Source organism: Malurus melanocephalus, unplaced genomic scaffold, assembly GCF_030028575.1.
Source record: "Malurus melanocephalus ecotype Western Australia unplaced genomic scaffold, MMel_1.1 scaffold_251, whole genome shotgun sequence".
Lineage (NCBI taxonomy): Eukaryota > Metazoa > Chordata > Aves > Passeriformes > Maluridae > Malurus > Malurus melanocephalus.
In genome coordinates this window covers 848613-870981 of record NW_026623483.1, presented here as the reverse complement: position 1 = coordinate 870981, position 22369 = coordinate 848613, and the positions used below count along the sequence as shown (strand labels likewise).

Sequence of the window (22369 nt, the reverse complement as noted above, 5' to 3'; positions counted from 1 at the left end):
ACTAACAGGTGAAAAACTAGACTCAAGTTCAGCACCTTACACATGTTTAGGCCAAACTCAYGTTACAGAGAGAACTGCAACTACAAGTTTTTAGGCTGCATTAATACTCTGTATTTCAATCTGAGAGGACTTGAGGTAGATTTTATCTCCAGTGTTTGATGCAAAAGGGAGTTTTGTTTTTAAACRCTACAGAAAAGATTTACAAACTGCTTCCCCCACCCTCCCTACCCATACACCTTGGCCCTGCTCGTGCTGCAGAGCCAGGCATGGCTGTGGGTACCTACATCAGCAGGTTCCCTGGAGCAGACATGGATCTCTCCTCCCGCCTCGTCTGGACCTCAAAGGGATTCCCAAAGGAGCGTTTCCTCAGCATGGCCTTCACCAGGATCTTTGAGGAAGAGAACAGAGCACAGGACTGACTCCCGAAAGCCAGTTCAAAGGACTAACAACAGCTTCTTTAATAATTCAGCTGACATTTTACAGCACTACAGCAAAGAGCACGAAGCCAAGGAACCCAGGGAGCAGCTGCTCCAGAGACCAGGCTGCTGCAGCACTCAGACACAACAAGTTCACACAGTGTCAAAAGGCCAAGATTTCATGCAGGAACACAGTGTCCYCTCTCCAAACCTCCTCCACCAGCTGAAGGCTTCAGCACAGCACCAGCTCAGAGGATGTGGTAGATTTCACACGTACCACGGCTGGCAGGCTGGGGATGGTCTTCACGGAGTTCTTGACCTCCTCCTCGGTGACCTCCACCACGGAGCAGTGCTCCTCCTCCAGAGGCAGCGGCTCCGCACCGCCCCTGCTCAGCCACGGGTGCACCTGCATGGGGGACACACACAAATGGGGTGGCACAGAAACGGGGGCACAGGGCTCACTGCAGGGCGAGCACCCAGTACTGCTCCATTTCCCACTGCCAGAGTTGCTGTTTCACCAGCTTCCTTGGAAATGGCTGCAGTCTGGCCTGGTGCTGTCACACCCACTGCCACTGACTGGCACCTTGGCACCCTCTGAATCAAGTTTGAAACACTTTGAAAACCTGAGTTTTACGGAGCATTTCCACCTTTTTCTCTCACAGGCAGCAGAGCAAAGCCCCCTTTTCCTGCTGCCTCTCAGGGGATGGTTTATTGGCTGTGGACAGGAGGAAAGTACTGTCCATGGGCAGGGCTGAGCACAGAGTCCAGCCTGGCACTGGTGACACGTCCCCTGCCAGCCTCTCAGGCAAGTCCCCAAGCACACCAACCATCTTCTGTGCACAGCCAGGGACAAGGGACAGCACTCAGCTCTGCTCTTCTACCCACAGGGTGCCTGTGAGAGAGAGCTGTCAAGCGAAATCCCATAAATACAGCTCCAAATCTGGCTTTGGCCTCCTGGGTATGGTGGGAAGGGATGTCACAACTTTTCCATGAAGYTCAACCTTTCTACTGTCAGCTTTGGTGGCAATACTGGTGTTGACCTGGGACAAAGCAAAGCAGAGCTGCCTGCCCTGTAGAGCATGCTGATGGATCTGTCTGGAAAATCTGAGATCCTCCAGCAGGTCTGAGGCCTCGGTGAGGGGTGACAGGAGGACAGCAAGCCCACACAAAGACAGAATGAAACAGCCTGTGAAGCATTGCGCTCTACCAGGCTTGTTCATTCTTTCTATTATTAAATATCTCCCAAATAATGGTGATGGAAACAAATGTGCTGCCTTGAGGCCACTGACCACACAAGTACCAGAGGAGAAACACATCCAGCCCCTAGGACACATCCAACACTGCCAGCACAGGCTCTGCAGCCAGMAGCTCCCCTGACAATGTTGATTCTCCCAGGGATTCACTGAGATCAGCCAGCTTTTGAGAAACTTTCATTTAAATAAGTAAACAAGAAAGCTTTTGTCAATATTCCCTAAGCAAGAAGCAGCGGCAGAGCTGTGGCTGCAAAGTGAGCGCTCCCCCTTTCCGAGGGAGGGTGCCAGGGAGAGCTCCCAAAACAAACACAGGGAGCAGCTCTGCCTCATTGGAAGGTACCACAGGAACACAAAACCAGCTGAAACTAAAATCTCTAATATCAAAGTTCAAATTACCTTAATTTCAGGGACTGTTATCCTTGTTTCTGGATTTTTATCAAGCATGCGCAGGATCAGTTCCTTGAGCTCGTCACTTATCTGTGCTCTGAGTGAAGAAAACAGCAGCACATGGTTAACAAGGGAATTGTAAGYGCAGCAATGCACAGTTCTGCAGTTACTTGGCAGAGAATCTGCTCTGCTCAGGAGGTATTTTCTCTGCAAACCTGGCTTGGAAAAGGAAAGCATCCCAATCACTGCCAAGGGTTTGGTTATTCTGTTCTGCCCACTAACAACAGCACACACTCAGACTGCAGGATGAGGGATCAGCTGAATGGGTCTAAGGACATTCTTAAAGACAGCACATCACAGGGGAATTTCTGAGGGTACATTCTGGAACAACAAAGTGCTCCTKAGAGCAGAAGTGGAGTTGAGCTCAGTGAATCAAAAGTGGCACAGCTTGATTTGCTGAACCTGCACCATGCACACCATGAGCCACTGTGTGCTGGGTGAAAGCCCTCATCCCACATTCAAGGTCCCAGCCAAGCTTTCAGGTTGTGTTATTTAAATTGCTTCCAGAACATTGATTGCAGCCAGCCTGTAACTTGGAATTCCCTACCTGCAAAGATCAGCTTTGGGGTAACAAAAAGAGGGAATGAACAAACACAAATAAGAGAAATACATCTAAATTTTTAASATTATTTCCAAGATCTAAATGTGAGAATGCCTGAACCCAGAAGCCACTCTTATCGACATGGAGCCCTTGGTCCTGGCAGCCCAAAGGCTGCAATGACTCCTGTGGTTTGTGATGCAGGAGATGCCTTTAAAACACACTAGATCTGGATGATCAAAATGCTGTTGCAGTAAAATGCCAGCATGTGATTTAACTGTATTAGGCAGTTGAAAGTCTGTGTCACAAATGACTCTGGAAGAACSGTGTTTCTGCACGGAGATGGAACTTGGCAGCATAAAATGTCACTCCCCAGGAAGGTTGGATTTGAGGCTGAAAACAGTGGTGAGCACCAGGTGCTCACCTCCTCTGCACACCCCCTCCTCAAGCAGAGAAGGGAATAAACTATCACAAAAACCAAAATGAAAACCACATCACAGCAAGGGATATTTCAGTCTGATGAAAACAGAGCTGCTGTTTAATAATTCATGAATATTTTATTTGGACTTTGGCTGTGAGATCTTTACAAACAACCACACAAAAACACTGCTTGCTCAGAGGCAGAAAGRGGGTTCAGTTTAAAGTCTCAACACAGAGTTGTATCAAGGGTCTGCTGTATATAGGCAATGCAGCCCAGGCAAGGGGAAGAGCAGATGTGTCCTCAGAGGCTTGGGTGACAATTTCCGTGGGAAGGGAAAGAATGCTGCTGCTGTTGRGATGAGCTCCAGAGGAACAGCCATGGGCAGTGACTGCATTTAGMAGGTCAGAATAAACAGATTCCCTCCAGACACCCCACTGATGGAGGTGAGATGGCATTTTAAAAAYCTTTAACATCAGTTCTGTGCCAAAGTGTCAACAGCTTTACTTAAAATGTGACAAATAGAATATAAAATCACATAATATTTCCGGGCACCAGATTGATTTTTGCATAATACAGGATTAAAGTTGTGGGGAAAAGCCCCATAAGCAGCATCACCAAGTGTCAGGTGGGTTATGGCCAGGTAACAGATCACATCACCCCGTCTCTGGTTTCCTTTCCAATCTGCAGCACAGTGCYTGCATGCTGTGCCTGATGGCGTTTTTCCTCTGAAAAGCCTGTGCTGTCTGGGATTTGTCACAGTCCTGTAAGAACTCTGAGGAAAATGCCAAGCACAGAGCTCAGCATCCATTTGGGACAGCTGCCAGCACCACAGATCACATTACAGGGTTCCCGCAGGTCAGGGAATGTTGTCCTGGACTTCACCACGAGAGATGAGGCAGAGCTTCTGACTCTCCTAACACTTGTTTGAACAGAAACATCTCCAGCCTGCTTTTCAGTCCTGCCAGGATCCTCAGGGTGTGAGCTAAGCCCATTTACCTCGTGTCATRCCAAGGACATGAATGAGAACTCCARTGCCATAAATATTTATCCCRGCGTCTCTAAGGGAAGGGACGGGATGGTGACGCTGGTACAGTCAGATCCATCTGCCCTAGAGGTTGTCAGGAAACAGGCAATGAGTTTCCATGGGCTGTCTGCAAACAGGAATGTGTCTTTTGTAGCCATGGTGAAATAAATTGAAACCAAAATACTCCTYGCTATAGAGAGGTGCTAATTGTGCAGGAGGTCAGGGTGGATCCACTCCAGTGAATTCCATGTCTCTGTCGCTGCCTCTAACAAATAGATGTGGTTTGGACAGCTGTCAACACCCAGTAACCCTCAGCTCCTCCAACAACCTAATCAGGGTGCAGCTTTTCTTAGACTGGGAGAGCAGGTCGCTGAGGAATCCACATAAATCATGCAGCCCAATTATCGCTGAAGGAAATGCCTGAATGAAGGAAAGGATCCCAGCACAACCCAGTTAGCCCATTAAATGTTAATAAATCACTGCAGAGGCAGATGGGAACAGTCACTTGTAAGCTGACTGCTAACCCAAATACAAAGTGGCTGAGGGAAGGGTGGGAGTTTTGCCAGCCCTGAGCAAGGGAGAAAACTGCCTAGGAGACATAAACAGGTCTGGGGATTTTTTGGCTACAGTGCTGTCAAGACAAAGTCCTGTTCCAGCTGCAGGTGGRGACACAGCGGTGGAGCACGAGCAGTCTTTGTGCTCCTAAAGCCTCAAGCCTGCTCATCTGGTCCTGCTAGAATTGCTCCATATCCACGCTGGGCTCTGTGTGTGGCCTGAGCCCAGCTCCCTGGAGCTCCACAAGGGCTGTGTGGCTCCACCGGGGCTGAGAAAGCAGAGCTGTCCACAGTGCCCGTGTCTCCTCATTAATGCAGGTAATTAATGTAGCCCAGCTGAGGCAGTTGGCTAAAATAGGGCATCCTGAGTATCCATCGCTTTCTGTGGAATCAGAATCAGAAGGAGTCTGGGACTGCCAAGGCAGAGGCCCAGTTGTTCACTGTAAAGTGAAAAATCAGCAAATGTCTCACAAAAAAGTCTTGCCTTGCCATGGATTGGACACATGCACACATCACAGGCTGCCTGGGAACATTCCTCCCTTCCTCTCTACCRCCACGTGTGCCTTCCATCAGTTTTAATTTCTTTGTGCTTGCTTTTAATCAAGTCATTTTATCTATAYATTTTTATTAGAATGAGCAATTAGGTCAAGACATCTTTGCCTGACAACTGCACAGATTTGGGAAGGCAAACAAAGAATCCAGCTCTGRCTACTTCATCTGACAGCAACCAGGGGAAACAAATTCATCTCCAACAGAAAGACACCAAAAGCCTGAAGCTGGAGGAAATACTGAGGAGTGGCCAACACTTGAAGCTACAGGAASAGTGACCATTGAGTGACCASTGAACACACGAGGGGTGMCATCACGTCCTGCCAGACTCACCACAACCATCACCTCAGTACTGAACTTGCACTGCTCAAACAGCACCTGGGTGGCCTTGGCTGGTCCCCTGCAATGCTGAGCACACGCTGTGACCCAACCAGGCATCCCACCCGACCATCCCAGCACTCCCACCGTGCCCCACAGGGCTTTCCTTCACAAAGCAGGGTGGGAGCAGCCCCTCAATAACACACAGGTAAATTAATTCCTGTTTTTTTTTCACAATTAGCCCCTCTCTGCCAGCACAAAACACAAATCCATGTTTTCCTGGGGTGTGCTAGAGAAGGCAGAGGAGGGGTATTCGCTGACCTATGGCTGCACATCTCAGGACAAGCATCYTTCCATCAGACAGTTCTGGCTCCAAGGGAAGTCCACAGGAGAGGGATGTGTTTACTTTGACCAAGACTGAGGTCTGTAACCACACTGCTTTTTAAATGAATACATTGAATCATTCTGGGGGCTGCTGCATGGGGAGAAACACAAAACCCCACCCAAACCATGCATCCAGCATCTCCAGGGTCAAGCAGCTGGGGCAGAACTTCCTAGACCCCAGAATCCCTTCACTTCCAAAAAGCCATTTCCTTTAGTCCCTGTCTGCACTGCATGGACAGAGGAAGAGCAAAGGTGCCTCAACAACATCATCAGCACAAAACCCACAGGAAGGACCCAGGAGCACYTCACCCATCCCTGTCCATCCCTCCRTGGTGACCCACTGGCATTTGTGCCATGCAGAGAATAATGCTGAAAACTGAACTTCATTTTACAGTAGCAGAGTAAAGTTTACTCACTCTTCTGGGAACTCCACAGGCTTGGTCTTGATCCTGTTATGAAGACCCAGAATATATTCATCTATAAAAGGGCACTGTAAAACAAACGAGATTTTCCAGTTGCCCAAGACCCTGGCACCACTCAGGCATTTGTCATTCGTGTAACACAAGTACACCTTCTGCACTCCTCAGATTTTACRCCGAAATGGAAATAAATAAAATCTCCCCACACACAATATATCGATTCATTCCTTATTAAAAAAAATTCAGAAGAACAGCAAAGGGATTCTAGGGAATACATAGCTGGACTGGAATACCCTCCTTCATCCAGCCTGCCAGGTGACCATGAACGGCCTCTGCCACCTTYCCTGGCCATTCTTACCCCAGAGCTGGAAGCCTGGTGTCTGTGAGGTGGGATCTGCAGTGTGGTGTGCTTGGAGGTTCAGGTAACATTCCCACCCACAGAAGCTGCACACACCTGCTGGGCTGCTCATGCTGGGAGAACACCGGTGGGACATGGGGGTTTTGGTCACGGGGGAGGGAAGACCCATGACAGGAACTGAGTGTGCAGAAGGCAGCACTGAAGAGCTGCCTCTGCCAAACTGGACCCCCCATCAGTCCTAACTCAGCTTTGGCAGACAGAGCTTACTGTAATCAGGTTTGCTAAAGTGCTGCAGCAGTTTGGGATCAATCCTCTGCCTCATTTCTAAATGTGGGCAACATGAGTAACCCCCCCACAAACTGCTGGTGGTGCTGCTGATGCTGCCCTRGGTTTGCAGCACAAACAATGGCTCTGCCCAGGGACCAGCACTGCAACCAATCCTTCCCACAGATCATAGCATCAGSCCCGTCTGATCCCAGGGCGATTTGGGAGCTTGCARAAGGCAGGTCTTGGTCTCTAATATTTGCCTTTATTTGGAAAGGAATGAGTCAAAAGCCAGGCAGACAGGCAGTGCAGGGCTCCAGCAGCTGAAAKGCAGCTTACCTTCCCGTAAACAAAGCAGTACAGGGTGATTCCCATGGCCCACACGTCCAGAGCCTGGAAGAGAACACCAACGGCAGTAAAGGAGATGCAACACACATGGTCTGTRCCAGCTGGATTTCCCCACCCATTCAGAGAACATTACTGTTTGTATGGTTTTAACATTTTCTGTGTCACTTTGATGTWGGGCTCCTAAGGGCACCTGCAGCAYAGCTGAGGAGTGAGGGCTGTGCTGGGCCAGCCCCTGCCCTGCTGTGACCAGCAAGCAGCCCCTTCTTACAGAAAATTACACCATGCAGGCCTGAACTTCGAAAGTTTTTTGTTTGAAAAACTCCCCATTAGACCCCATCTCCATGTCTGCATCACCACCCTTGGCAGTGCCTCTCGCTTCCAGAGAATCAAGAGATTGGTGCTCAGCAGTCCCCTGTTTTGGAAGGCAGTCCCTTTGGGCAGGGAAAGGGCTCTAGCATGGCTTATGCATGGGCAGGGATCCACAGCAAAACATCTGACCACTGCACAGAACCACCAAGGTGAGTTCTGCCCAGACTGGACAGAACTGGAGCTTCAGTTTTATTGAATAACCCTAATTTGCAGCACACTTAGGATGCAGGGGTGGCATTGGCCTTTGTGACGTGCCTAGGGGACCCAGGAGGCACCAGCCAAGCCAAGACCTACCTTTCCACTGAAACTCTTGCCAGTCTGTGAGATGGCCTCCGGTGCCATGAAGGCTGGTGTCCCTGCCGTGCTGGAAAGCTGGGCATCGTTCCCTTCAAACTGATTGCTGACACCAAAATCAGCAATTTTGACGTGCCCATCATCTCCTAAGAGCAAGTTGGAAGGCTTGATGTCCCGGTGGATGATCTTCTGGTAGTGCACTGAAAAACAGCCAAGAACAGGARCACGGTCTGCCACGGCTACCAACACACCCAGGGGAAACCCTTCCAGGAGGGKGAAAATACAGGTGCAAGCTCAGGCACCCTGCTCCCAGCTGCTGCTGGAGATGGGATATAAGGGAGCAGAAGGCCATTTCCTACAGCCATTCCTTTTTGGTGCCTCACTGGGACACAKCTCTCAGAAATACATCTGGGAATCATGCAAAGAACAGACATGAACTCAGGGAAAGCTTCAGCAGTGGGAACAAGCAATGCTCCTGGAGAGGGAAAACACACAAATCAGCTTGGCCTCATCAGACCAGCTGATGGGTTGGGCCACTTGCTGTATTAAAGGTTTATGGGACCCAAATAAAGAGGTTCACTTCCAATTCATTTATTTTGAAACAGCAGYGCTGTGAAACTCATCAAAAGGGGCAGAACCACAGGCAGAATCAAACAGGTGATGAGCAGSTGAGTGTCAACAGCTCAGAAATCASTGGGCATTTCCAGCTCACAAGATGGAATAATGGAGCTCCAAGCTTGGAGCAATCAGCAGCTGGCTGGTGTCAGCATCCCAAAGAGGCACCCTTTATACAGCCAGGCTTCCAAATGGGAGTCCACAATGAGAGAAACAATCTGAGCTTGCTCTGCATCACCCCAAACCCCACCATGGCACAGAGCTCCAAGCCATTCCCACCACTCCTGCACCTGCCCTTGGCTCCACGAGGCTCCAGCAAAGACTCCAGCTCTGTCTCAGCACCATGAGGCCAACCGTGGGCACAGCTTAAGTGCTTGTACAACAAAAATGAAACAAACCTTTGSAAAGATCTCGGAGGCTGAGATGCACTGAAAACAACCAAAACCACCCCCCTTGTGCAATATTGCAGTTGAAAGACATTTCCAGGCCACTGAGTGAAGCAGGGAGTTGTAGGGAAGTGGCTGATTTCTCAGGAACTTGGAGAACTTGACAAATTAAAAAAAAGCCCAACTTTCAGAACATAAAATGACCCMAAAAGCAGAACTGCAGAAAAACCAGGAGACTTCGCTGAAGGAAAAGGAGGAAATCCTCTAATCTTGTGCTTCCCAGAGGACCAGGACCCTCTGGCCTCCCTCCTCCCCTGACTCTAACCACTGTTTTCACATTTCCTTCTTGCAAACAGAGYATGTTTGTTTTTATACCTCCCCATGAGCACTTTCCATATCTCCTAGGAAATACACGTTGGGTGGAGGAAAATGCTGGTCTAACCCTTTTCCTGCTTTACAAACCTTACCAACACACTGCCACAAAGGCAGCCTGCCCTGTGCAGCATCCCAGTTTGTGCTTTAGGACCGAGAATGAATAAACTTCATTTAACTTTCTGCACTTTTCCAGCTAATTTTCCAGCAGGCCACGCTTGGGCAGGGGAAGTCACACTTGCAGGTATTTTTTCTGCAAGGCCCTCTCCTCAGTTTAAAGCACTGCTGGGGGATGTCCTTGGCACACCAAAGARCTGCTCTGGAGATCCAGCAGACAAAAACTCGCTGGAGGGCAGCAGTACTTACATCCTGCTCCAGATGTGCAACAACTGCGTGGCCAGGCTGTGATGGGAGGCAGTTAAAGCTGCAACAGCCTGCCTAGAGTCAGGATAAACACTGAAACCCTGCAACAACAGTAATTAGGAGGAGACATCTGCTCTGCAGCAGAGCTGGTGGCAAGCTGACATTTCATWATGGTAATATAGGGAGAGCAAAGAAGAGTGAGGGGGGAGTGAAGTTTTCCTCCAAGAGATGCTGAGCTGCCTTTCAGGCAGGTGTCTGGTGTCAGGCCTCCTACCACAAGGCTAAGATTCCCAAAGCCTCTAAAAAAACTCAAAACAAACACAGACCATGTGAGTACWTCCCTGGAGCTAGGTCTGTGAAAATTAAGGCAAGCAGGCACTCCAGGTTTTTAATTATTTCTTCCTTATAGGAAAGTAAAAGAACCCAAACAAAATAAAACCACAAACCATTTTCTCTATCATATAACTGAGTATTSTGTAAAACACACTCCCTGCCTCTACACCATCTAATGGGAGTCAAGGAACACTGTGGGCAGTCTTCCAGCTGCCCTGTGTTTGCTCAGGTCTGGGCACTGCTGGCTGCTGGACACAGAAACAAAGAAAAACACATCCWTTGCAAGCATCAAAGCCATCAACCAATGGCTCATTTGGCCAATGAATATTTGAGTTTCCAAGGCCAGAATATCCACATGTGATTAGGACAGTGACAGTCTGACYTCGGGTGCTCAGAGGAGAAACTCAGCACAAGTGCCTGCAGGGCTGAGAAGGAACTGAGCCCAGGAGTGAGCCTGGCCTCTGGAATGCCACATCCCAAATGCTTCTGAACACCTGGCATCCAACTGAAATAATAAAACTGGGATGGGCAGGGGACAGATGCAGAGGGGAGGGAGCAGTGTCCCACCCACAGTCTGTGAAAGTGTCCTGTCAGCTGGCTGAMAGGACTTCTGGTGTCTGCAAACCTCCTTCCCTACCCCTTGTGCAGAGGCAGCAGCCATGAAGGAAAAAGGACAAGGGACTGGAGATGTGCACTGAGCACCAGGGAGTATAAATGAACACCACAGCTGTAAAAACCAAAAGAGCAAGTGCCACATCTGCCAAGAAATGATCTGTTGTGGAGCCTGCTAACTTGATGAAGGCAACCTGAAATCCCTGCTCTGCTCTGAAGAAACACAACTCAATGTCCCAGCCTGCCTTTGCTCTGGGCATCCTGCCCAGCACAACTTTCCAAAATGGGCTTCAGGCTTCAAAATGCACAGGCTTATCCTCTCCTGTGCTGTGCCTAAGCACTGATACAGCTCAGCACAATACAGGGGAAAACATTCCCCCAAAACCATCCCCAAGTCTGCTTGGAGGCAATGGTTGTCCTTGGGAAGGACCATCCCATTGGTGCTCCCTTCCCAGGCTGTGCACAGGGCCACACCAACAGCTGAAAAACAAAACACACTGACTGCCATACAGATGCAATTGTCTGCACCTCTCCCAAATGAAAATCGATGCTGAGCTGCCCAAGCAGAGCACTTTGCTGAAGCTGCTTTGCCAAGCTGACAAAATGACTCCACATGTTGCTTTTACMTGGAAAGGGTTTTGCTCTAGGAGCAGAGATCAGCAGCTCACTGGAATGACTTCCCTGGAATCCAAAACACCCTGCACTTTCTGTGGTGACAGACCTGATGCAGAGCACAGACTGATATTTCTTCATAATGAAAATGAAACCACGTAAGATRTCACAGAGCCCTTAGGACAAAGCCTGATTATGCAGTGCTCTGTTAAATTTGGTTTTATGAGAGCCATTCTTCATTTCAGTGGAAAGGTAACACTRTTTCAGGCCTGCATGCATCTGGATAACAATCCCATGGATTCCTAGAGCATCATCCAGGCAAAGATCTCAAATGTGATAGAAATACTTGTTTGTTAATCCTCACAGCCAGCCCATGAACAAAGCAGAAGGGCAGCCGAGTGTCTGTGTACTACATTTTATCACAATTTGTGTTAGAAAGCCTGACCAGGGATATGTGAAGTTGGACTTAGTTCAGCCCTAGAGCTCCATTGTGCTCAGAAAYAAGGGAATGATGCCTAAAAGTCTGGTCTGCCTCCTGAACTTGGGCATGGAGCCCAAGGACAGCCTGCTGRAGGCTGAAGCTGTGGAGMTRCAACCTCAAAGGAGRAWTCAGAGCTCTCAGGGTGTTAGCAGYCCTTGGGAACAGACCATCTTCCTCTTTCCCTCTTGATATCAGAGCTCTAGCAGGCTGCAGCTGGCACAAACCTGCACTTGGGCGTTCAAATTCAATCCCATATGAAACAACTACCCAAAATAAAAGGTGTCCCTGATAATCTGGCTTTTTAGGGATTGTCTGCTTCTTCACTGCAATGTGTTTGAATTGAGCTCTAATGGCAGCCAGCCATGGTCAGGTAGATGGGGCTGGAAAAAGGGGCAGATTTTGGGGAGGTTCTCTTCTGCTGGGCCTGCTGGCTTCTGTATGGGTCTCCACTGCTCTGCCTTTGCCCCCCTGCTCCATCACTGCTCCTTAGCAAAGCCCTGCTGAGCACTTCATTCCTGTCTGTTCAGCCCCTCAGCTGCCTTCGGTGGCACARAACAGCTGTTTCACAAACACTCCTYATTTCCTGATTCCACAGGCTATCCCAGGACTAAACAAGCTTTCCYTTTCACTCAGAGGCAAATGCCTGGGAACTGTCTGYCAACAAATCCACTAACAGGGAGTGAAGACCCAGAGCAGCAGAAACACAAGTGCCAGAAAGAGATGTTGTTCCTTAGTCCTTTTAGAAAAGATGCTTTTCACTGCATTCTCCTCTTGAAACCCTGGAGCTCCAACAGGTCAACACAAACTTGCTAAAAGCTTATTTAAAAATTATACATATAAAACCTTGCAATGCACTGACACATCCAGCTATTTACTGAGGCCAGTGCTGAATCCTGCTTGATTAAACCCAGAATCCCATTCCCATTCAAGGACAAAAGCAATCCATATGGTGCTACTGCAGAGTCTGCTTAGTATTACTCTCACATCCCCCCTGTAGCAAAGAAATGATTTAACACCTTGCTAAGGAAACTGCTGCACCAYCACCCAGAGCTCAAACTGACTCCTCATCCACAGTGCTCTGCTGAGGAAGGCTGAGGACAGGGGTGTCCTGGGCTGTGCAAGGGGAACAAGAGTGAGTAATTAGCTGATGGAGAGTAATTAGCACCCCTATCCTGTGCCCAGCTCACTGCAGGGGGTGGGGAGGATCCCAGCTCGGGSGTTCTCAGCTCTCTCTGCTGTTTGGCTGCATCCATCAAGCCTCTGCCACTTGGGTAAGTTGCTTAAGCCCAGGTTTTGCAAAGGGGRTCTCACACCCTCAGCAGCACCCAGCCCTTTGGGGTAGCTCAGCTTTCCTCTCCACCTTCAGCACCTGGCTGAGCCCTGAGCTCCTGGCAGATGTGGAAGGGTGGGTACTGCTGGCAGAAGAACCGGGGAAGAGAGAGCAGTAYCCCTGCCAAAGGCTGTCCTGCAGCTGCCCTGCAGCCCACAGTGCCYATCCTGTATCACCAGACAGGGGCCATGCAGAGCCCCCTGCCAGGGCTACACACASAGAGCACTGTCCCAGRGAACACAGGGAACCAGGGCAGCAGGCACTGACCAAACAACCTCCACAGGCTGTGCCAGGGGCTGCTTCTGACGCCAGCACAGTCACAGAACTGCATCAAACAACAAAAGTCAAACTGCCTGATTTTCTTAAGAGGCTCCAGCACATCTCTCTGATCTGCTCCATCAGCTAATTACTCTCAYGCTTGTACAAAGTCCTTATCGATCAGTATCAGCAACGCTTGCAGCTCATGAAAGGGTTTTTTGTTTGGTTTTTATCATCTACGGAGAGCTTGTCTGCACGTGATAAAACACAAGCCAGCCTCTCTTCTCCTGGTGGTGCCATTTATARCATTTATCACCTTGCAGCTGTAGCTCTCATCTCAACATGCTCTGTTTGAGGAGCTCCAAACTTGTACAGGCAGGAGTAGAGCAGGCAGGTCTCCATTTCCCACATGGGAGCAAGCTGGGAATCACAATAGAGCACAGAGTAGCTCCACCACAGACCYGTGTCCCAGCTCTGCTGACCCACACCAACCTGAGGAACTCACCTCTGCAAAAACTCAAACCAGATCAAAACATTTACAACACTGGTCCTTCAGCACACCCAGTCAGGGCTTACCCTGCAGTGGATATTCTTCCGAAGACACGAGCCTGTGTTGGCTCAGCTGTTGGTTTATTTGCTTAAATTTCCTTTAGAGATAATGGAAATTATATTCACATACTGATGACCAAGCAGATAAAGTCTTATCTCAGAAAAGCCAGCCCCTTGGTTCAGGCTGCAGGCTGAGCGTGCAGGGCCCTGGGTCACTGCAGCTCTCACTGCAGGGAGCTGCTGCTGGAAAGGACATTTCCCAATGGCTTCAGCTGCATGTCATTACCCTCCCTTCAACCCCATAGCTCAGAGGGGACAAACCTTCCTCTGCCGAAGGGAGACCATAACTGCCCTCCCTTAGACACAGTCACAGGAGGGGAATTGCAGACTCTTACAGAGAATGAGGGAAATAAGGTTTTTTCTTCTTCAGCCACACTGACAGAAACTGTTTTAGCTTCTCGTGACTTGAATACTGAGCTTGCAGCTCYACAGCAGCAGGGACAGTCACTGCACTTCATCTGGACTGTGCAAGTCAGCAGGGCTTTCCCCTGGGTCACACTTGTGTGCGTGTCCTGCACTGGGTGTCTGCTCCTGGCCAGTGTCACAGCCAGGCTCCKGCTCACACAGCTCTTCCTGCTTGTTCCTTACTCAGGCTCTTACTAAATGAGAGCCCACTCCTAAAATCAAACTGGGATACCTCCTGGCATATCCCTCATGCATTCTAATGAAACCTAATGACTGTTTCCTATCCAGCACACCCATTTCTGCTGAGTATCTCTAGGGAAGCAAAGTTTGCTTTACTAAAACAGAGACTGAAGTTTGCTTTACTAAAACAGAAACTAAAACAGAGACTGAGACAAGCACTACCAGAGGGGAGTTACAAGTGGAAAGAGAGGCAATTGCACATCTCTAATTCACAGGGATGCTTCGGCACATGCTTTAGTTAATGACACAAATAATCCAGCAAATTTCCCATCCAAAGCACGCTCTGGAATTACCACTCCAGTGGTGCTTAGTATCACAGAGCCTGGCCTGCCTGCCCAGCTCCTGAGGGGGCCAGCAGTACAGGGGAAGTCCTGGAAGTGGGAGCAAAATCACTTTCCTTTGTTCCACCAGGAACCCAACAGAAGTTTGCATGTGCTTAAACAACTCCTAGCACAGCCCATGTCACAGAGGCAGCCCAAAGACAGATGCACTGAAACAGAACTCCTAAATCAGTAATGTCACCACACTTTAAATACATTCCCAGCATTTCAGAGGTCAGAGGAAGGGACAATCGACCATGGGCAGATGTCCCTGACTCTCAGACCCTGAGCTTGTTCCTTCACTGCTCAGGGAACAAGGCTTGGACTGTGCTTGTAACAAAGTGTGCCCCTGGTATCAAACACGCCAAAGCCAGAAACCCAGCCAAAAGCAGGGGACAGCAGCGTGCCCTTGCCTGCCCCAGGGARCTCCTGGCTCTCTCCAGGGCCCTGTTCCTGCCTCCCACCATGCCTAAGCCAGGTTTCCCACCCTYTCACCTGGTCTCACCTGGACCACTGCCTCCCTCCAGCCTTCTCCCACAGCCATTCCTCTTGCAGGAGGCCTCCAGCCCAGGCAAACTCCATGAAAAACCAGTGACTCCAGTCCCCACAGACACAGTGGCCATGGACCATGTGCCACCAGCAGTGATTTGAAAGGTCAGCCCACATCTMCCACCACCTTGGCTCCTGCAACCCTTTCCTGCTCACCTAAAACCTTTCAGGCTCTGACAGGAATCCAGTTTGCAACTTCTAACCTAACAACCATCCAACAATGATGCATTTGCTGCTGTGATGACTGCGAGCTTCAAGCAGCTGCATGGTTATTGAGCCTCCCAAATTACACAACAATTATGGATGCTTACATTAAAATTACCTTGCAATCTCTGCATTGCCTGGCAACACTTTTCTTTCAGTATGCACAAATGGTGCACTTTTCCTCTTAATTATATAATAATTGCTATGCATTTACCCAGCAGTTCAGAGAGAATACCATTTTTAACTTTCATTTGCTAATAAAATAAGTGGTTACTCAATGGTCCAAAATAAAGCATCCTATTGTCTATTGTTCTTGTTGCTGGGGGTGCTTGGGCATCCTATGATTTATTGTTGAATTTCACTCCYTCTGCTTAAGACTACCCACACTTTATTTTGGGTTTTTTTGGTTTTTTTTCCGCTATCTACTAAACTCAAAGTTTCCACTGAGCAGGAACTGTTCCTGCAGCAGCACCCAGCACAGCAGAACCTGGATCTCCCAGCTGAGGCACACAGGCTCTGCTGCAATCTGAATGCTAGTGGGAATATAAAAGTGTCTTCACTTTTCAAGCTCTACTCGAAGACAGTCTGGAGGTTCCCATTCATATATTCACTTCTACCAACATTCTGGGGTGACCTGACTAATTTTGGCAGCATCTGGAAGCTTCTGGACTGTCAGACTTGCAAACACTGATTTTATTCCCTGCTGGTTTTAGACAAGAAGTGAGGTGGTGCTGCATTTCAATATGGAAAGGGACTAAGACCCTGCAGACCACCCTCCTCTGCCTCGGCAGCGCCCATCATGCTCAGAGACTTGTTCTCTCTCGGTGGCTGAAGCCAGGTGAGTAATTCCTTCTGGTTTAAACTGCCTACCTCATTRTTTTGTTTGCTATTCCTTAGTTCTTGTGTTTTTAGAGATGGAAAAGATTCATTTCCTGTCCAGCATTTCCCTGACACTTAGGATTTTATAAGCCTCTGCCAGAGCACCCCTCCCCAAGATACTTTTCCAGTCTTAAGAGCTTTGGTCATGTCTCTGTACATCAGATACTCCAGGACCATCCTGATCATCCTCCTTGGGCCTCAGTTCTAGGGAGCTGTTTCTAAGCTGAGCCAAGTTGCACATAATATTCAGGATACTCCTTGTCTGTACCTCAGAGCTCTTAGAGATCCAAATAATAGCATAATAACATTTTCTGCTTTCTTCTTTCTTTCATTCCAACTAAGTCCCCAAATCTTGTTAGTCTTGTTGGATGCCACTAAGTAATGGGCTGGCATTTTCAAGAGAACTATCCAGAAGATAGCCTGAGTGAGAAGAGGTAATTTTGAGCCCATTGCATTGTATGTATTTTATTGTTGTTTCTCCCCCTCATGCATTATCCTGCAGTCAGCAACATGAATTTTTTATCTGTCWTTTTATCATGCCATCACTTGCTCTCATGGCATTTTCCTGCCAGTCTTCCCAGWCAGTTTTAACAACAACTATCCTGAATAACTCTGTGCCATCACCAATCTCTCTTATTGTCCTCTACCCTTCTTATGGACATTTAGGAATATATTGAAAAACCCAGCCCACATTAYGGATTCCTGTTTAACCCTACTAGTGACTTTTCTCCATTGTGAAAGCTGTGTTCCAACTTTCCTGATTGTCCAGTTATTAATCTACAGGAGCCCATCCAACCTAAGAGGCTTTAAAAAGGAGCTGTTTTATGAGCTGTTGTCAACAGATCTGACCAAAAGCTGTTTGGCAATCAAAGCACAAGGTAATAACAGGATCAGCTTGTCTACATATTTGCTGTCTCCTCTGGAAAACAATCAGACCTGCAAGGTGGGAATAGCTCCTGCTGAAGCTGACTGACTGACTCACTCCATGACACGGCAAACACCCATTTTCTGGCTCTGCCATTGTCTTCCAACACTGTCTGCAAAAAGAGATACACGGAAAAAAACGGGAGGCACTGTTTCCCCAATGCCCTTCCCAAGGGTTCTGTGACACTTCCTGGCAAAACCCGACCTGAGCGGGACCACCTCCAACAGCAACCCTGTCACAGGTCATCCAAGGGGACCCCTCTGGCTCATCCAACAGCCCCCCAGAGCTGAGATGCTCCTCCCCAGCTGTGCAGGGAGCCAAGGCACACGCTCTGCAGAGCACTGCCCGTGCTGGGGTACTCACAGTACTCGATGCCCAGGACGATGTCACGGAAGTAGAGCCGAGCCTGCTCCTCGCTGAAGGGCTGCTCGCTGGGCACCTCCATGACAGGCCTGTGGGGAGGAGGGACAGCAGCTCAGTGAYTGCAGGAGGGCAGTCACACCCCTTGCTGGAGGAATGTGTTCTACATCAMTGTGTCCCAGCACTGAGGGCCAGGCTCCCAAAGGCTCTGGGTGCTGTGACACAGCCTGGAGGCGTGTCCATCCTTTCTGGATGTGGTGATGCATGGCTTTGCATAGTCCCTGAGCCAGCATGAGCCACAGAGCCTTCATCAKCAGCAGCATTAACTGCTGATGTCTGCACAGAATAAGGCAAACACTCTCTCTCCCTGAGAGTCCTCATAGGAGAAGAACAAAGCTGGACCTGGCCTTTGGCTACCTGCTAAGGCTGCTCATGGCTGGGAGCACCAGTGCTCCCAAGAGATGCCAGGCAGCAGTGGGGACAATGCCCATTGCTGTGCACTCACGTCCTGCCTGCTAGGGCTCAGTCCTGGTGCAAGATCAGTGTGCAGCTGGTCTACTCTGAGGCAGAACTTTGACATGAACCACTGGCTCAAAGGTGAAATGGGAATATTTCTGTATTTTCCACTGTGTTAAGCTGCTTTGAAAAGCTCTGTAGCTGCTCAGGATTCAGCCACCACAAAGCTCAGCCATTCAGCCCTGAGCAGCCAAGGTTACCTGGTCAGCTTCTCTGTGCATTGCTCTGAATGCTGCCACTTTTCTAAAAGCCCCTCTTGTGCCTGTGCCTGCTGAAAGCTGAGGGCAAAGAGGTTGTAAGAGCTGGTCAGAATCTGCTGCTCCTCCATGCATGAATGGCAGCAGCAAGGAACCTCACTGCCCTGGGGGCTAATCGTGTCTTGCTCAGCAGCTTGGCTTTGCATTTGGACACACATCCACTGACTGGAGCTGGACTGGAGTGAGTGCTCCTGGGACACCATCCTGCCAAGCCAAACCCTGACAGAGAACAGCTCATTGCCCAAACCAGGCTCTGTGGCTCSTCCCCTCAGCACCCAGCAGCAAATCCTTCCTGCAGCATTTCCCTCTTCTCCCTTGCTGCCCATTTGATTGATGACCTTCATCTCCCATTTGCATTTCCTGCCACTGCCTTCCCTCCCTCTTTCATGCACATTTTTCTGTTGCTGAAACCAGGGAGAAATAATGTGAGAGCRGGACTGGCAGAGCCGCTAATGGAGTCTAATTGCCTCCTGCCAGAGGCAGCCAGGCTGCCCTTGGATGAGACACAGGTTCCCTGGCCTCAGCTGTTTACAGGAGCTCCCTCTCCTCCAGGATAGGGACCAGCCTGATCACCAGGGAGACCGGGGAGCCTCTTGCCAGCAACCCACTGGAGCTGGCAGCTTGTTCATGGGGCCAGAGGCAAAAATCAGCCCTTTAGGAATCTCATCCATGCTGGGCACAGCAATCATGGCCTCACTGTGACTCTGCAGAGCTGCAGAATCAGCAAAGAGCAGCGAGGAGCCTTCCTCCACCTCACCCCTTCCTCAACTATGTACAAAAAAGGTGCCAACGGAACAGCCTCCCATGAGAGGCTGGTGCTGGGGCAAAATAATGCAGCTGGGGGTGAGTAAAYCTTGATGCAACAGGCAGCCCTGATGTGGCTGGAACCCAACAGAATATTCCTAWTCAGACCTTTTCTTCCAGACACCTGGTAAGGAATTGGCATAAAATTTGTTTTCCAGATCTGAGTGTGGCACCAGGACATGTCCTCCCAGCCCATTTCTATTCACCACATCAGCAAAGGCAGCTACAGCTGGGTTTGGCCTCTCCTGCAGACAGGGTTTGCCCCACTGGGCATATCAAACCTCCATTTCACATGGGAAGATAAGGATGAACACRAAAACTTTCAACAGAAGGGATCCCAGGTGGGCTACTTACCCTTTCCTCATGAGGTCAAACACTGCAAGAAAAGGAAATAAACCATGAATGAATGAGAAGAGCAGACCRGGCTTATTTGTTATTCATCACCTACAAAAACACATCCATTCCCATACCTGCAAAATCAATTTATTTCCACTCATTTCTCTTCCCTCACCCATGACAAGGACACCAGAGGATGCAAAATGAAAATACTCATCTCTTCAGCACAAATATCCCCCCTCCCGCCAGCTCCGTACAGGGAGACAGCGGGTGCTAATTTATCAACCACAGTGCTGCTGCTCGTGGTGTCAGCCTGCGCTGATTTGAGCCCCGCTGTACCTCCAAGGGAGGGTGTTTGGTGTGATATTGCTGCTAAATTGCTGATAGCCAAGGAGATGCTGTAAGAACATGCTGCTCCATTTCTGCTGTGTCAATCAGCAGCACAGCTAYGGCTCTGTCAGAGCCAAACACTCCCCAGCAGGAGCGACTGGAGAGGATTTGCTGGTGTGAGCTGAGGTTTGCAGAGCACATGAGTTTGTGTGTCTGGTTAGGGGGTTGGGGGAAAGTTTTTCTGATCCAGATCTGCCCTATTCCGCACACAGGAAAAGGATCTGGTTTTATCTAGGGCAGGAGAGCATTTTGCCATGAATTACATGGGGATTTCTTACACCTCCCAAGATACCTGAGCAGATCCTCTCCCCAAAGCACCAGGGGTGTGGGACCTTCTGAAGGTACAAACACAACAGGGCAGCCTGAATTGGCTCCTCTTGTCCTCCAGGCTGAAGAAGCTGCAGCTTGGGGCAGCATTTCATTATTCAACTACCCTGTACCTCTGGGGGTTGCTCAGTGCCTGCTGACATCCCACCCCAATCCCTTCCCAGTGCCCACACAGCCAAGTGCTCGCAGCAGGGCCTGATCTCTGAYCACAGGCAAAGAGCAAACACCACCTCAGGTCTGCTTGGCCATGGGGGGTGTTTTTGGAAGGAGAAAGGTGCAGTTCTCATCAGCTGGCTCAGCAGCAGAAGGGARCAAACCCACCTGCAGGAGGTTCAGCATCCACAGCTGCTCCTTCTGCCAAGGGAACTGCAGGGGCTGGAGCCTGATGTGCCTGAACTACTCACAGGATCCCAACAGAGGAAAGGGGTGATGGCACAGGGACAACTGGGACACGGCCACTGCTTGTCATGCAGGGAACAGCACAACCCCCAGTGGGACCAAGAGATTCCCCACCTGTCCTGCTGCCATTGCTGGGACGGTTCTCTCACTCCAGAGAGCTTGGATTAGGTTTGGGGTTTTTTTTTCCCTCTGCAGATTTCTACCTCATCTCTCCCCTTTCCTCCATCCCCAGGAGTTGAGGCCTTCAAACAACTCCTCCCCACCATGAGTGCCATCACTTTGAGATGCTGCCAGATGCCACTGGGGCTTCAGCCCAAAGGGAAAAGTGGCCTTTCAAAGGCAAATTGCTTCATTTGCTAGGCAGAGCCCTCCGTCACAGCAGCTTCAAAAGTATCCCATAATTATTTCATGAGAAGCAGCCTTTGAACCTGCCTCATCAGGAAACAGTTCAGGGAAGCAGAAATGTAAAAGGTCAGCCATCCCCTCCTCTGGCCCATCTCACAGGGTACCTCAGGGCCTCCTAGGCCTGTCCCTCAACATTTTACCCAAACGGGATTAGGCTGTGGCTGGCACTTTCAGGGTTTGAGAGAGGGCAAGACAAAATGGGYGGAATTCCCTCGCCCTCTGCATGAACACCCAGCCAAGCACAGCCTCCCTTGGGAGCACCCCACCAAAGGCAGGAGTGCTGCTCCCTCAGGAGGTCCTGAGGCTCGGCAGGGTGGTCAGTGTCCCTGCAGGGGTCACAGAAAACACTCCCATAGCACATTGGAGTGTCTCTGGGGTCACTACTACGATCCACAGCCTCCAGAAGTCTTACACCAGGAGGACAAGGAAACCATCCTGCACCCTTCCCTCCTGGCTCTGGGGCTGGAACCAGCCTTGGAGAGGGGAGGGCAGAGCAGCTGCCAGGTCTTTTTGGGTGTCCCCATGGCAAAGAGATGTGCACAGCTGTACTGACACAAGATTGCCTTACCCTACTGCATGGGGCCTTTCCATCCCAGCTGCATTTACAGGCATTTTAACTTGGCAGAAAAGAATAAGGCTGCTGCAGGGTGGAACAAGTTTCCCCCCGTATTGACCCCGAGTCCTGGCACGTGTCACTTGCATCACCAGGCCTAAACCCAGATGGTTCTGTTAGCATATGAGACTCACATACCCATGTACAAGTTGTCCTCTGCAGGATCATCGAGGACCTGAGAGATAACAGAGAAATAAGGGGAAAGYGGAAAAAGTGAAAAACAGTAGGGAAAAAAGAGATTTTTAACCAAGTACCACTCCCAGTACACTGTGCTGAGCTGCAGAACACCGAGGACARCTCAGGCTAATATTTAGAGAGTCCTGCAGAGAGTGGGGTTTTGAAGGACACAGATTTTCCTGTCTCCAGAAAAATCTGGGCTTCTGCCTGTATTTGGAGAAACAGCCTACCAATAAAGGCACTGCTTGTCCTAGCCTGGCCTCAGTCAATAATGAAAATGGCACCAAGCCTTGCACTTGTGCACCTTCCCAGGCTTGTCTGCACACAGGTTTCAGT

The 22369-nt window shown here is 49.6% G+C and overlaps 1 protein-coding gene across 1 annotated transcript in view; it reads right to left on the bottom strand.

Moving 5' to 3' along the window:
* CAMKK1 (calcium/calmodulin dependent protein kinase kinase 1) overlaps positions 1–22369 on the bottom strand; it is a 92910-nt gene that overhangs the window by 13021 nt on the left and 57520 nt on the right. The window contains exons 7-15 of the mRNA XM_057375492.1: positions 21995–22031; positions 19741–19762; positions 17813–17901; positions 7957–8156; positions 7285–7338; positions 6321–6394; positions 2066–2153; positions 694–822; positions 285–388 (exon numbers count right to left, since the gene is read on the bottom strand). Of these exons, the coding sequence (XP_057231475.1) occupies positions 285–388; positions 694–822; positions 2066–2153; positions 6321–6394; positions 7285–7338; positions 7957–8156; positions 17813–17901; positions 19741–19762; positions 21995–22031 (797 nt within the window). The remainder of the gene's footprint in view (positions 1–284; positions 389–693; positions 823–2065; positions 2154–6320; positions 6395–7284; positions 7339–7956; positions 8157–17812; positions 17902–19740; positions 19763–21994; positions 22032–22369) is intronic.